This window comes from Drosophila sechellia, chromosome 2R (assembly GCF_004382195.2).
Source record: "Drosophila sechellia strain sech25 chromosome 2R, ASM438219v1, whole genome shotgun sequence".
Lineage (NCBI taxonomy): Eukaryota > Metazoa > Arthropoda > Insecta > Diptera > Drosophilidae > Drosophila > Drosophila sechellia.
In genome coordinates this window covers 5,590,369-5,606,422 of record NC_045950.1, presented here as the reverse complement: position 1 = coordinate 5,606,422, position 16,054 = coordinate 5,590,369, and the positions used below count along the sequence as shown (strand labels likewise).

At 45.7% G+C, this 16,054-nt stretch overlaps 3 protein-coding genes across 6 annotated transcripts in view; all 3 read left to right on the top strand.

Annotated features, from left to right (window-relative positions):
• LOC6608341 (pneumococcal serine-rich repeat protein) overlaps positions 1-16,054 on the top strand; it is a 70,311-nt gene that overhangs the window by 13,796 nt on the left and 40,461 nt on the right. For both annotated transcript variants that reach the window (XM_032715370.1, XM_032715369.1), the window contains exons 2-7: positions 983-2,414; positions 2,531-3,215; positions 3,287-3,392; positions 3,933-4,079; positions 5,134-5,209; positions 5,273-5,402. In XM_032715370.1, the coding sequence (XP_032571261.1) occupies positions 1,356-2,414; positions 2,531-3,215; positions 3,287-3,392; positions 3,933-4,079; positions 5,134-5,209; positions 5,273-5,402 (2,203 nt within the window). In that variant the 5' untranslated portion in view covers positions 983-1,355. The remainder of the gene's footprint in view (positions 1-982; positions 2,415-2,530; positions 3,216-3,286; positions 3,393-3,932; positions 4,080-5,133; positions 5,210-5,272; positions 5,403-16,054) is intronic.
• Positions 12,427-12,812, top strand: LOC6608340. The gene is made up of 2 exons (XM_002033041.2): positions 12,427-12,537; positions 12,592-12,812. The coding sequence occupies exons 1-2, from the start codon at positions 12,484-12,486 to the stop codon at positions 12,727-12,729; spliced, it is 192 nt and encodes a 63-aa protein (XP_002033077.1). The 5' UTR covers positions 12,427-12,483; the 3' UTR covers positions 12,730-12,812.
• The window catches only part of LOC6608337, a 38,560-nt gene continuing 37,057 nt past the window's right edge, over positions 14,552-16,054 (top strand). The window contains exons 1-2 of one of the 3 annotated variants that reach the window (XM_032715367.1): positions 14,552-14,762; positions 15,057-15,551. The gene's annotated coding sequence lies outside the window, so the exon portion shown is untranslated. Of the gene's footprint in view, positions 14,816-15,056; positions 15,552-16,054 lie in introns of all 3 variants that reach the window. The other 2 variants (XM_032715366.1, XM_032715365.1) reach the window with 2 other exon arrangements.

Genomic DNA, 16,054 nt, shown 5'->3' with positions numbered 1-16,054 from the left:
GACATTTTCGAGCATGCGACTGAGATTGCAACAGTGACTGTGCACTGCGGAAATGAAAACAATATCCATTTCCATTGTAGGTCTTTATTCGGTGTGTATGCATACATATACATTCGGAATGAAGGGCCGCAAAAAGCGCATTGGAGGTCACAAGGGAGTCCTGTCGTTGCCATTTTCCCACGGGCCTAGGGCCCTAGCTCCCATATGTATATACATTTAGACCGACATTTCATACGGCAACTGGGAGCCTGGCTTTAGCAGTAACTCGCACTCCCACTTACCTGTCACAGCTCGATGCTCTCGATTCACTTGTCCCGACTCAGTGATGTCCGCCTGGCTTTGTTTTTCATCTAAAGCGGATATTACAGAGGAGAGATGAGGCGCGAGGCCCAAATGGAATACGCGAAAAATACATCCATTTTATTATAGAAATAATACAAAATAACAAAACTATTTAAATTAAATAAAACCTTCAATTTACAAAAGTGTTGACCGCTCTCTAGTAACTTAGCTTTTCGGGCCTACATAAAACCATAACCATACATACGTACCGAATTTAAATGTGATGATCTCATATTTGGTCCTAAACAGGCCAATAAATGTGGGTCATCACTGACCACTCGACATTGAGTGGTGCTAGAGCGCCATGAATGCCGTCCCTTGCGTATGTGGGGGTCCTGTTCGCATGAGCGGGTATGTTTGTGGGGAAGGATGTGCGTGCAACAAGTTGAAATCTGCTACACTCATGCATAATGGAGGCAGACGCGAATCCGAGCCAGAAAAGTGAGCAAAACTATTGGCAAGCTGTCCTCGCTGGCTGGGCGCTTCGCCATCCCGCGCCCCAAGTAACTGCTCCATCTTTTGTGAGTCCTTGAATGTAGTGATGGGAAGGGAGGGGGGCACATAAGGATATTGGGCGATGATTGTCTATTGAATTGAGTGGGAGAGTCGGTCTAATGTTCGGTTGCTCTTGTTGTTGCAGGTGCAGTCGTCGCCTTTAAGCGCCACTTGATGCCACCGTGACACACAAAAGAGAAAGAATTGAAAAGCCAATTGACGAGAAGATAAACGAGAACGAGGTAACCAGGAGGCGGTGGCGATGACACTGCCGCATCCAAAGACGTCGCCACCCAGATGACGGGCAGGCATCAGCAGGAGGAGCCGACGACTCAGGAGCAGAAGTACCAGCACAACCCCGAGGACAAAACAAGCCGATCAACGTGTCAACGCGTCGAGTAGAATGCAAATAGGCGCTAAAACCAGCAGCCAAAGCAGCAACAACCGCCTCCAACCACCAGAGCCTGAGCCCGAGCTTGAGCCGCCCATTGAGCCACCCACCATCCAACTAGGCCAACATGGCGGATGCGGACGATAGCAAGAGTGGCACTGGCAGCGGGGGCAGTGGTAGTGGCAGTGGTCGCGGTAGTGGCGCTGAATCCCTGCAGCTGCTGACCAAACTGGACAAGGCCGTGTCCACTAACGATGTTCTGCTGGATCTCCAACGGGCGCTCACCTACGAGGCTGTCTTCAGCACTCTGGTGGAGCACAAGATGCAGGCCCTCAAGCGGGACTACGAGGAGCACAAGAAGGCGAAGCGGCGCAAGCGGAAGTCCATCGGTCGCATTTTTCTGCCGAAAAAACTCTTTGGCAGCGGAAGTCGCCGTTCCAGCAGGGAGGACACCCCTCCACCGGAGGAGCACCAGGTCCAGCCTTCACCACCAGCCACTAGTAGCGGGAAGACCAGGGCCCAAACAAAAGGCAAGACCCGGACGGATGACATTGAGGAGGCCTCCGGCTCAGTGGCCAGTTTGCAGCGATCTCATCCGAAGCGCCCTGACAACTTGGAGGACAGCCTGGCCAGCACGCTGAGCAACTCCTCGGGAGCCCAGCGTCAGCACAAGCACAGCCACAGCTTACTTGTTCGCGCTCAAACGCACACGCCTGCACAGCAAATGGATGTGGATGCGGACCGGAGATCCATTAGCTCGGATGCGGAGCTCAGATTGAAGGCCCAGCTCCCCGCCAAACATTCCACAACGTTTAACGTCGAGTCGGAACTACTGCCCCCGATCTCCGGACACGACAATACCTCGACGACTGCCACAGCAACTGCCACAGTGACCGCCACGGCCCATGGCGGAGTCCTCCACAGCTCCACGCTGGCGGACGACAGCCTGACCGCCTCGCTGCGCGGCAGCCTTGAAAGCCTCTCTTACAGTAGTTCCCGCTGCACCGTCAGCTTTGGCGGAGCGGAGGTGATCACCGCGTCCGGAGGGGAGGCGGAGTCGAGAGAGCGGGCGCGACTGGCCAAGAGACTGAGGATCCTGGAGGCCAAGTCCATCAGCGCCCAGTGCAGCCCCATCTTTCCCAGACACGTGGTTCGCTCGTTTCCGCTGCAGTCACCTCAGCAAGCGGTAAGTAATCCATCAAAAGTATTGGAATATGACTAAGTTCAATGGGCTTAAAATAAAGATATGTGGTTAGTGTCCAGTGGATTTTATAGTTTCACATATGTGTTTGCCTTCCCCAGCGCCTGCACATCAATGTTCCCTCCAGTTTGGCCAAGCCTCAGCCGCAATTGCAAGTGCAGCAGCAACAGCATCAGCAGTTGCAACCTCACGTGGCCTTGGAGATTGAGACGCTACCCGCTCCACTTCCGCAGCGGAGGCGTCTGCTGCCCAAGCAGATATCCTGCACTGAAAGCGGAGGAGCAGGAGATTTCGGAGTGGCAGGAGCGGAGGCCTACAACAGGTATTTCTCCCGGCAGAACACGTCCGAGGATAGCGCCAATGTAACGGTGAGCACGGTGTTGGCGCAAAGCGATTCCCAGTCGCTGCATGCCACGCCCAGCTATGCAAATACGCCGCCGGCAATGGGCAGCAGGAGTCAGGAGCGCCGCAAGTCTCGGAGCACTGGACTGCTGGCTGTGCGACCGCCATATGGCGTGGATCCCAGTGCCGTGGTGATTCCCATGGAGGACGGGAGCGTGGAGCGTGGAGCCAGGACGAGGGCACTGGTGCCCGAAAAACTACACCGGATGACCTCAACGTCGACGGGCTCCAGTGTGGCCGCCACCGGCTGCTGCAGCGCAACGAAGCCAAAGGAGAGGCCGAGCGAAGCCTTCAAGCCCTCCGCGATGCCCTCCTCCGCAGCCATGACAACGGCCCAGAGCACGGGCAGCGACGATGAGTACCGTCGGCGGAAACGGAAGTACAGTAAGTGACAGCGAGCTGCAGTGAAAGGTGCCTAAATCATTCAGAACTCCTTCCTTGCCCATCTCCCCCAGAGCGCCATCATCGATGCTCGGATCCCGCACTGGTCTATCCCACGCCCAGCGGTCTCCAGCACTATGTGCACGTGCTCGGCATCAATCCGGATACACAGCAGCCCATGTAAGTCACGAACAAGGCAGGGAAAAGTCTTCCAATTGCGAGGGATTCAAATTGCGTTTCATCATATTGAATTTCCTGTTTTGGTCACGTTTTGAATATTTTGCATTTATTTATTTTCGAAGGATTAGCCAGAAAAAAATCCACATTAATAAAGCCAGTTGTTAATTCCGAAATTAAGCAAGCAATATTTAATGATTATTGAACAAAATGTTTAAACACCATATTTCACTGGAGTAAAAACTAATCATTAAACAATTTAAAAACCAATCATTAAAGCTGTGAAAGCTACTTAATTGGTGAGCACAATATGTACATATATACTTAAAATGAAGTTTATGTATTGCATATAGCAAAGGAAAACACTCAGTTTTAGTTACAACGAGTTTTTTATATTTATTTGTTGTATATAATTACATAATCCAGTTCGAAATGATAGATATAATCTGAACGACACATATTTTCTTTTTGAAATGTGGGTGACATTTTTATATTGTTTGGATATCAAAGGTCATAGCCGCTAATGTGATTTATTATCCGCAGACAATGCCCGTACGGTGAGGACTCGCCCTGCGACCTGCAGCTGGACATGGACATGGACTTGGACCTGGACCTGGACGATGCCGATAAAATCGACGACCTTGAGCAGATGGTCCCCAGTGGTCATCAGCGGCATCGCCGAAAGCATCGGTGAGTGGCCATCGGAGTCTGTGTAACCCACACGCTCTGGATGTCCCTAAATCCTTTCAGCCAGCAAGACACATTGGCCTTGATGGCCGGGCCAAAATCGGCTTGAGTTGAGAAATGATCGGAGCGCACATAAATAATAGCGCGATTCGGGCCCGGCTGATGGATGAATGGTGGCTCGGTTCGACAGCTAGGACATTCGGACAGGTGCTGCTACAAAGGACTGGCCGTGTCCTTGGGCTGCACTAATAAATGTCCTGCCGACTGGCGATGCGATGGCGATTGTGATTGCCAAATATGCCCTAATGCGTGCCCCCTCTCATATGCCCACCACCCACATCTCCCCTGGGAGGTTCGCGTGACGTTGAGCAGACAAAAATTGATTGACAAGCTTTGTGCGACTATTTTGCGGGGGGAAAGGCAACGGACTTAGGTGGCTCACTGGGTGGGTAACCGGGTGACTGGGTGGCACAATGGCATTGACTGTCAGCAGTCCGATGTCTGCCGCTGCTCTCCTTTTTCCGCCCATAGCCAGGAGCAACTTCCGTTGCAAAAATCGAGCCATGTTGTTTGTAGCGAACGGTGGGCTTGGTGGGTTGGTGGGTCGGTGGGGCTGCGGTGTAGGGGAAATTGCGGCAGCTTTGTAATGCGGAAGTTTTGCAAAACCCAAACGGAAATAGAGCAAATATGTTTAAGCTTCTGCTGCAGGTTGAGCTCACATATGTGGCTGAAAGCAGGCAGACGCTCAGGCACACAAGCTAAACAGATTAATGTGCAAAATTTCTGCCAGAAATAATCATCAAATGGCATTAAAGGCAATGCCAAGTACCTAAAACTTTATTTCCTCTTACCAGCATTTAATCAATTTATAGCTTTCCAAGCCAACAAGCAATTTCCTTAGAAGAACATGTAAAATCAATTTATGTCTTTATATGCTTTTAAGTCAAGGACATTTTTTTAAATTATATTTATAGGCCTTTAAAGGACTATCCTTAAAAAAACGTTTAAAGTGAAAACTGATACATATATATTAACTCCTCTTCCTTTCAATTCACAGACATCGCCACAAAAAGCGACATCGGCACAAAAAACCAAAAATTCTGGTGCAGGACTTGGATACAGAGGTTGTTAAGGTGAGTCATACTCAAAGCAACAGTCCACAAATAATATAATTTATAATTTATATATCCCGCTAGGTGATCGATCCTCATGATCTGTCTCAGCGTGCTCGCTGGACAATAATTGCCACCGCATGTTTGTTACTGCTCATGTGCCTCATGTTGATTGGAGTCACTTTGCGTATGGCACCGATAATCGATGATATGGGTAAGTCCCTTACTTACGATTACGATTTTTACCCTGAAAAGAAAATGCTTTATCCCATATAAATTAAATTATTTTATATACCCCGCTTATATTGCAGTACAGTTAGCCATTTAGATTTTAAGCGAACATAACTCTGATGGAACAAGTGATTAGGTCTATCTTAAGATATAAAAAGTGCCTCGTTATTATCCTTGAATTGCTGGTGTAAAGACATTGTAAATACGCATTACTCTTAGATACTATATATATATCTGGTATTATACATATTCGTGCATTGATATTATAATCTGTATTCGATATTGTGTTCAATAGAACCAATCGATAATGATGGCAATCACATTTCTAATGCGTTGCGTATTGTGTTTTGTTTCGTTATATTTCAAATTTAGAAAACGTAACGAAATGTAAGTACAATCGCAAAATGAAAAGACTAAAGACTGGTAAGGTATATACATCGGTAGATGATACAATTCTTCCTGTGATTAGAAGAATGGAATTTTGCAGAATGATCAAAACCTAATTTTGTTTTGAATGTCTTTAAATGTTTGTGTTTTTGGAACCCCTTTTAAGGGACATCCATGTTTTACTGTTACAAAAGCTTTACTGTTACATTAAAAGACCATAAAAGGGCTTTATGAAAAGCTCTGGTGGCCCTCAAGCTTGTGTTGCATATTCAGGATTCAGCTTTAAGTTTGGGACATTTGGCTGCTTTAAAGCTTGAGTTTATTTTCCCGCAACTTGAGCCAGCTTTTCGAGTGTTTTTCGGGGGAGCTTTTGGCTGGCGCTCGATCTCAATGCCTTTGCAACACACCCCACCCGAAGCGGCACTTTGCCACCCCCTGCTGCGTTTATGTGTGCCATTGTGTTGCATAACAACGCAGTAACGGACGCGGAACTAGGACAGTGTATCACATGTTGCATCTCACACAAACACAGTAGCAAACAACAGCACCCATACCAATACCAACACCAGTTCACCCAAGCTGCCTGGCATTAGTATTTGTTTCTCTGTTTTTGGCATCGAGATTTGCGAACTGCATGATTTGTGTTGCCGTTGTCGTTGCCTTTCCCGTTGATGCTCGATGTGTATGGTCCATCAGACGTCCCCCGTAATTATCAATCATCAATCATGCATGCCTTGGCTCACCTTCATTACAGTGGAGAGCGATATAATTAGATGTTGATTAGAAGACGCCCATCCCCTTGCGAGTCCGCATCCTTCCGCCGATAATTTTGGATTCCCCCATTGCGATGGCAGTGCAAACTTTTGGCTGAAGGCACGGAAATGTCAACAGGCAGCAGCTGCGACTCCTGCTACCAGTGCTGGTTATATAGTGCCAACCGTCGCTCGCTGGGCTCCCCTAGTGCTTCTGGCCCTTTTCCAAGGAGACGCACTTAATCGGCAGCCACGACGGTGGCAGCACAATGGGGCTCACCGCAGCGTGACAGGGGCTGGTTAAAACTAATTTGTGTGCCGGCACGCTTTGGTACAGTGGATCTAAGACCCTTAGATTGAAGATCCTTAGGAAACTGGGTATCATATATAAACAGAAGTTCGGAGACTAGTAATGTAAGGTCCTCGAGCAAATTAAAGATGGAGTAACATAATGACATAATTATGAGCAACTGTTGAAAAACGCCGATAGATGACGCTCGTGTGCAACATTGAAAACATCGCGTTCGAACTTCCTTCAGGCGACTTGAAAATAATGCTTAATGCCTTACTAGCATTCAAAATCCTGTGAAAGTCGTTAGCCAGGAAAATATAAAGAACCATAATCAGATTAAGAAACTGTTTTGAGGAGGAGGGTGATAATGGCTTCTAGGTAAATGCAACTGCAACTGCGACATAAAAAAGCAAAGGATAGAATAGCATGATGGCCTTCAAGAAAAAGATAGATAGACATAAATACTACTGCCAAGCAAAAAAACGAATCAGCGACCTTGATACACCGAACAGGTGTATATTTCAAGGCGGATAAATATCCAAAAGCACTTTGATTCGCACTTTGATAAGTTTGGCAATATCCCTTGGACAGTAATAGCTTCGGAATCGGGTATCAAAGGTTTGAACCACAGTCCGCGGAAAGGCGCAAACTGCGGCATGCACGAGCGCACTCCTGGCCAAAATGGCGGCTGAGCGCTGCTTCCTGCTTCTGCCTGCTCCTTCAGCCTGCTCCAGATGGCCACCCACCCAGGTCGCCCATTTTCTACCGCTTTTCCTGCTGGTGCGTTCATTGTGAGCGCCGAGTGGAAAATGTGGAATGGAATGCTGCTATGCATTTCTTAAACCAAATCAGCGGCCATGACAAAGCAGCTCCGCAATGCCCTGCCCTGTTGTTTGTCTTTGCTTTGTGCTGGCTCTCAAAATAGGCGAAAGGAAAAGAGAGCCCCACCCTCGCAGGCACCCATCCACCCCCTCAGCCAGCTGATGACGTTGAAGCCGCTCTTGACTTCGACCCGGCGAGAAAGTTTTTCCACTATGCACGCAATTTCCTCGGGAGGAACCATAGTTTGTTGCACTGCTGCTGGTCCTTTTCCATGTTTTCGCCGCTCGGATCTTGCAGCTTTGATGCACAGAGACAAAAGCATAATTACTCCATTTACCTACTGCCTTTTGAATTTTCCAGTGTGTTCTTTGTTCATGAATAATGGGTTCTGTGAATCGCTTTACTTTATTAGTAGTTATACAAGTGGTAGGGTATCTTCTATTCAGTGTCTGCGGCACTCAAATCATTCTGCATGGTTCCGGAAAATGGGTTAATATATAAATAGTTTTGCTAAATTGCATTTATTGGTATGTTTTGAATAATTTCTTGTTTTATTATTTAAATATTTTTGGCATATTTATACTTTGAACTTCTAGGGTGGGAAATGAGTATATATTTCAATACCATGCTCGTACGATTTAGAGCGATTATGAATGTTATAATTGTTTTTCTCAGCGTTTTCCCTGTTTTTTTTTTTGATTTTTTTTGCTTTGCTGCTCCGCTGCTAGTTGGTGTTGTTGTACCGCCCGAGGGAAGCGGTCGCGATGTCATTTTTGGTGGTGCGCGTAGATGCTCCTCTTGCTGTTGTTTCATTACTTTGCTGCATAAAACAAATGCGCATAGTTGCCGTCAGTTATTATCCACTTGCAGCGGCACTTTGTGGCAGCCACCATGTCACCATTTCAGCATTTCGCCAGTTCACGGGGAACACGGAAAACGGCGGGAATCATGGCAACAATGCGCCCCCTTGGCCAGAACGCGTTTTCTTTTGGCTTTGCGAGCGCTGGCTTAATCAACACGACAACGTTACTGCGAGCCACAAAAGGCATTCCAATTGCCCAGGCTCAGTATTCAGTATTCAGTAGTCAGGCTCTGGCTCGGGCTCGGTCTCAGGCTCAGGCTCAGTTCCAGGATTCAGCCAAAGGACCTAGCCATGGACAGGCCACGCCCCCTGCTGCCAGCTCCCAGCCCCCCTGCCGTCCGCACCCCCAACTCGGCCGCAAGTATTTCTGGGACCAAATTATTTTCATAGCTTTAGCTTAAAAGCTGAAAATTCTGCTGCCCCTCTGGCGCTGGCAAAGAATTAAAAATATTTACAGTATTTCCAAGTGAGCCGCACAAAACAAAGAATACAACAAAAAAAAAAAACAGGAGGAGCTGTGTGTAAAAAACAAAAGGAACGCAGGAAACTTGGACGAGCAGGAGACAAAGGATATGTCATCTCTGTGTGTGAGGGATCCTGTGCGTGTGTGTGTGTGTGTTTGGTTACCACAAGAGGGGAAAATGGAAAGCATTCCAAACAAATATGATAAACCATAATTCCGCCAGCGACATAGATACATAGCTAGCCGTCGAGATGAGAACTTTTGTCATTTTCATTTTCGTTTTCCCCAATTTGAGCACAAACCACAGGCAAATATCGACAGCTCCACAAAGGATAACGCCATGACCAGGGATTAAGACCGCCCCAACTTTTCATGATTAATGACGCTTTGAAAAGTTGGCCATGCTTTCGCCCAGCTTTCGCCTTCGCCTTTCGCCTTTGCCCTTGTCACATTTCCCATTTCCCATTTTCTCGGCGTGCGTTTGTTTTGAGTCAACTGTCGGCAATCGGCAGTCGGCAGTCATCACATCATTTCAAAGCGATTTCCTTAATGATTGCCCATGGTTGTGGGTGGTACTTCCATTTATCCATCCATTTGCCCAGCTGCATAGCTGATTTAATCAGACTCAAGCTGCATTCAAAAGTATTTCAGCAGCGTTAAGAGCAATGCGCTTTTTAATAGACCCAAAAACCCAAAACCCTCTTGACTCGCCGACTTAATTGCTTTCCGGCAGAAAAAAAAGCTAGAAGCGAAACGGCGAAACCACCAGGCTGTTTTTGGCAAGCTGCCCTGTCTGCAGTCGAAAATTAAATTGGCCGTGTTTAAACAGCAAATTTGGACAAAATTAGGCGGGCCTCTGTATAGTTTTCCAAGGGCCGGTGGGGGTCGGTCGTGGCAAAAGGCAGTGGCCTGCCAGGGAATTATTCAAAACTCGGCGGCTGGTCAGTGAAATGAAGCAAAGCCACAGCCGCAGTTATTTGAGGTGGGTCCATGACAACGTAATACCCTGCTATAACCGAACCACTGCCCGAAAGTGGGTAGTCCCGCAAAGAATCCCTACCAGACCATCGACCATCGGTCTGAATCCGAGTGCTGCACCACGGACAACTTACGCAAATATTTGGCAATTATCTAGTTCGGTTTCGTTCACAAGCCCTGAGCACAGGAAACCGGACTCGTAACATCTCGACGAAACATCCACACCGGCATTATTATAATGACTGAACATTGCAGCAAATTAGTCAAAACAAAAAGTAGCTGGAGCGAATGAGAATGGCAAAACAGAAATGTAAGCTCCAGGGAATATAACGAACTAAAGTATACCCTATAATTCTCTAAAATATCAGTTGTGTCGTGCCTTTCATGAAGTAAAAAGAAGCCAATTTTCCTTATAAATTTCACCCATATTATATATTCAAACAAATCATATTTCCTGCTTTTGTTTGTTTTAAGTAAATTCCAGACTTCGTTTAATTTTTAATAGACCCCATCGAAATAAGTGGGTTTTAAGCGGAAACTTCTGTGAAATAAGTCAAAGCCCTGCTTGCGACACCATTCAGAGACCCCATATTAGGACATCAACCATAAATGTTGGCTGCCCATCCTGGTCCACCCGACCCGACCCGATCTCCACCCAGAACATCTCCTCGAGAAGGGGCGGAAAAGTTGAGTGGCCATCGGGCGTGTCAAAAGACAAACACCAGAATGGCGCGCTGCGGGTCTCTTTGTGTGTGTGTGTGTGTCCTGTCTCTGTTTGCCTGTTTGTCCAAATGCGAGTGTCTTTTAAATACTCATTACAAAATTAATTTGGGGAAAAGTTTTGATAAAAATCCTATTATAAACATAAATAAATAGGCTGGCCAGAAGCAACGGCAGCGGAGTGCTTTGCGTGGGGGGTCAAAGGACAAAGCAGTGACTGCTGTGCAAACAGTTGTGAGTGTGCAAAGTGGAAAAGTGGGCGGGGCTCTTGGTAGTGAAAGGTAGTGGCAAAGTCAAAGTCAAACAATGAGGCAGCCAACTGTAAAGGACGAGGGCTGAGACTTCATTAGTGCTCATCCACAGTGTATGCTGGTGAATTTCCCCACCTCCTTCCCCCAAATCCTTGCGTTTTCCTCCTTCGTCCTGAAAAGTGCAGAAATGGTTATAAGCCGTTATGGGTTTGCCACTCGCTTGTGGTTTATTCAGCCGCTCAGTCCGCGACTATAGGCATATTCAATATTCATATTTCGCTGTGGCAGGGACATTTATTAACCGAAAAAAAACCACACAAGTACACAGTAAGAAATCTGCACAAAGTCGTTTGAAATATTTTTAAAAATTATTTCTGCAACTGCTTGCATTGTTGTTACTATCATACGCATATGTACGTTTTTAATAGAGAAAGTTAAATAGAATTTAACTTTAGAAATTACCCATCATTGTACCAATTGTAACTAAATAATTCAACTATATGCAATTTTTGCTGTCTGCAAACATCGATGTGCCCATAGGTGACACGTGAATCGGAGGGCGGGACCCATCGTTGTTGGTTAAACTAGAAAGTCTTGTTGCTGTTTGGCCAACGTTCGGCAGAATTTAATCTCAAGCTGAAACCGAAGACATTTTGCCAGTCAACGCTCGAAAATGCCGAGCGAAATTGCTTTGCCCGACCATGCCCCCAAGGTGATTTGCATAGCACAGGTGACGGCGAGGGGCAAGTGGCTTGGCGGCGGTGGCAGGTGGATGGATGGGTGGTGTGCGAATCTCCCGGTTACCGCTATTCAAAACGTATAGTGTCAGTCAAAGAATGGTGGCATATGGGTGGCTGGTGTGCTGGATTGTTTGAGCATACGCTCAAATTAAAAGACCGAGCAAAAATAGGAAATCCAGTTTGAATAATAGACGGCTTACTCTGCTTAGACAAACTTTATGAAAATGTAATAGTGCCCAAGTTAAGCTTCGTAAAGTGTGCGGCTAAGTAAATGTTATATACTACTTGAAATATTCTACGAACATAGTTTGCTAAGACAAGATACAAAAAACAAGAGACAATGTCAAAAACATCGAATAACAGATACCTGTTACTACGACTGCTTTATTATCATAACCGAGGGTATCCAAAATGTTATTGCATTTAGAACTCAAGCTATAAATTTTTAGTTAATTAAAGCTTAATATTATGACCTTAGTGACATTTGACAGATATTCTGCCCAATTTTTAGCAAATTTGTTTTTCCAATTAAACAGCAAAATGATAGCTCCTCTTTCGAGTTATTTTGTCATTTTAATATATATGTGATTAGATGTTCGCACGCAATTACGACATTATAAATCTGATTCGAGCGGGTCAAATAATACAGAATTACATCATTGACATACAAACTGATTTGCCATTTTGTTCAACGCGATGCTTAATTGCACTGGATTATAATCTCCTGGGAATCGCAGTTGGCTTGTAGGGCTATAAAAGACCACATGTGTTGTTAGTTTACTAGTTTCAAATTCAACATGAAGCAGTTCGCATTGTTCAGCATCTTCCTTCTAATTCTGGCTGTGGGTTTGGTAAGAGTTGAAGGGTTTTCAATCATCCACTTGGCCTAACCAGAGGTTTTCCAGGCACAAATGCCGCTGCAGGTGGCCGCCCAGGGCCAAAATGGACAACCGCAGGGACAGCCGCCAAGACCGCCAAATGGCAATGGCAATGGCAACGGCAACCAGCAGAGTGGACAAGGACAAAACGGGCAGAACAACTAGCACTAGGATGTTGCTGGGGGGGACACACCTCCTGGCCACTTTCCCAGTTACTTAAATAAACACTTTCCTCAGCAAACTAAAAACTTCGTTTCTTGAACCCCTTAAGCTTACAAAGGCAAGCTCGATATTAATGGTCAAAGGGAAAAGAGAAATTCAAGTGTAGAATTTTAAAGCATATTGAAATCGAAGGGAAAACAACATGTCTAAATAGATTTGTCGTCTTTAAGGCTCTGAAAACTTCACCTATCAGTCGAAAATATAGGCGTTTCTGTTTATGTGACTAAAAAATGTGGTATGTCTTAAATAAGTTCTTACTGCCATATTGTTTTACAATTGTTATACACTTTTTGAACATTCATTCTCCTCCTGGCTTTGTGTATATTCTCACTGCGTCTGGGCCAAGCCGAGTTGGCAAACTTTATTAATAAAGTGCACAAATTATGAGCATGAAACTCACGCCCCGCGCACATGGCCGTAGGTCCATTCCGGCTGATGAGCCAGGAAAGGGGTTACAAAGGCGTTTCAATGCCGGGCTGTTCGGAGCGATGGAAACCTACAAAGCGCCTTGTGCGCCTCTTCAGCGACTTGTGTTCTACATTCTGTGAAAATGCAAATGCTTAATACTCGTAGCAAAGGAGCTGCGCCGCCAGGCAGTGCATAATTGCATTATGGCTGCCGGAGTCTGGATGCAGCTAACCCTCTGTTCAAAGTCGACGGAGTATCCATCCCCCTAACAACCCTTGCAATCCCCGGAAAAACACCTTCTAAGCCGCTCTACTTCAGCAACTGCAATGCAGCCATGTGTGAATGCATCTCGGAGACTAACCGAAAAAGTTATGCTATCGCTATCAGTCAAAAAGGATACATACTATATGTATGTACATGTATGTATGTACATATAGTATATATGTATGTAAAGTCTCCCAGGGAATGGAAGCGCTGGAAATGGCCATTATTATCCATTATGTTAAATTAAAGTAAATGCTCCACTTATCCACTTGTTAACTATGATTAATAGCAACAAATGAAATTTAAATTTTAGCCCTAGAAGTAGGAAATATGTTTTAGAATTTTACAATACTTAAAGTAGGACTCCATAAACTAGGATTTAGTGCATAAATCGGTGTATTTTGTTAATAGCAAATTGCTAATGCACGCAAACTTCATTTGATCTGATACAAATCAATCTGTTGTTTTGTAAGCTGGATGATTTGCATAATAATCCTAAATGTAAATCAAATGTTACGTTTTTTGCTGTGTGCCAAAAAAACGCAGCCGTCCCAAATCAGCAAAGCAAAGCAGTGCGAAGCGAAGCGCATTCCCTTTGTTCGATGGCAAAGTAATACATATCTCGTCATATATAATTTCCGGTGCGAAGGATATCCAATGTTCGGGAACGAGGACGCACCTCATCATCGTCATCGGGACGGAAGCTTCCTTGGGAATCGGCGGCGCGGAGGAGCAGGAGATCCATTCGTTGGGCGTAGGCGAGCAAAACAAACGCAGCTTTCACTCGAAGCTCCAAGTCTCAATGCCAGCAAAAGCAACACGTGACGCCACAGGACGAGTGAGTTGCGCTCGAAATTGAGATTTTCGAGGGCCAGGAGCAGCAAGGATGCTGTGGCTCCAACATGTTGCTTCCCGAGCCCAGGACACGACCGCGAACACGGCCCGAACTGCGAACCTCGAGGCACGACGCACGCCGCACGAGTCACGAAGCTGCGACGCGAGTCCTGCGTGCCGAGCCGAAGGACGAGCTTGCCGAGCAGTGCGATGGCCGAGCGATGCGAGCCACGAACTGATAAAGCCGCAGCTTCTCTGCTGGTCTACAGGCTAGCCACTTGGTCAGTTGAACATTTTCCATGCTGTGATCAAGTTGTCTTTTCCTTTGAGCGCCGAGCGCTGTGCACGCCTGGGACTTGGAACGTTTCGAAATCGGGCTGACAGTCATTTAGAAAGTATTCGAGAAAATATTCGAAAGTTAAAGCGCTAAATATATGTTTAGAATTCCCGACTTAAGCCACCAGTTTAGTGTGTGTACTCTCGAGCAGCAAGTGCGTGAATCGGTGGCGGCCAAGTGCAAATGGTTAGCGGATTGTCGTGGCGAAATAGGCGTGGCAGCTTGGTGGGTGCGGCTGTCCGCAGCAAGTGCAACATGCACTTGTTGTTCTGCTCCCCCGCAGTTGTTGCGACATGAGCAACATTCACGGCTGGCTGCCACTTTCGCACGATAATTGGTTTTCGATTGCTTGCCCTCGGCTGGCTGCCAAAATAGTTGATGGTCTAGTATCGAGTTTCGAACTTAAGTGCTCATGGTTTTATTGCAGCAAACAAACCAAATATACAAGACACAAAAATGTTGAAACGACGGACTGACTTACATGCATTTTATTAGTAAATAACAAATACAACCGAATAAAACCAAAACAAAAAACCCAATATCATTACAACCGAAAACACCAACGGAAAAAAACAGCCGCAAACATTTTTGTAAAACAAATGATTAAAAAGGTTTCGCCAGCAAAGGAAAACAAACAAAAACCAATAAGCGCATGGAAATCGAATGCTGAAAATCGCCCATAAAACGCATAAATAAATAAACTATGCTCAAACGAAATTAATTAAAAAAGAATGGAAAATCAAATCAGGCAAGATAATTAAAACAGTAAGCGCGCACACGGCAAATAAGGCAACGGCAATATCCTGCCGCAAAAATTGAAAATATCCTGTAAGACGGCTGGGAAAAAGGACGAGCCCCACGAACAGAAAGGAAAATGAGGTCGACGAAGGCGAACCCAAAGGCCGGAGTGGATCCCAAAATTGTAATGTACACAAGAAAAACAAAACCGATTTGCAAAATAATTGAATTCGCATCAGAAAGTACACTTTTTCAAATCCACATCCAATAAGCACAATACACACAATAAATATATATGTACACAAAAGAAAACACCAGCTCATGCGACAATGCAACAAGAAAATGGCAGACTCATCCGAGCGGATTCTCAGTGCCGAAGAAAAGTCATTTTTCAAACATTTCCCGCCCATTGCTCTGCGATTTTCTTGTCGCGCGTCGCCTCTAAACAATTTCACATTCACAATGGCATTTGCAATTTCCATGTCATCAGCATTCTCCTTCACTCCGAAAAATCGCCCCTTAACTACCCGTTTAAATGTTGTATAATCACAATGCCATTTTTATCTGTGCATCTCAGCCTCTCTAGTTGCCAGGATTCACCCAAATGAGTCGAGTCAAGAGACCTCCTTGAAAATTTGCTCGTTATAAAGTGCTTAAAAAATGTTGTAGGGGCTAGAAACCCATTTT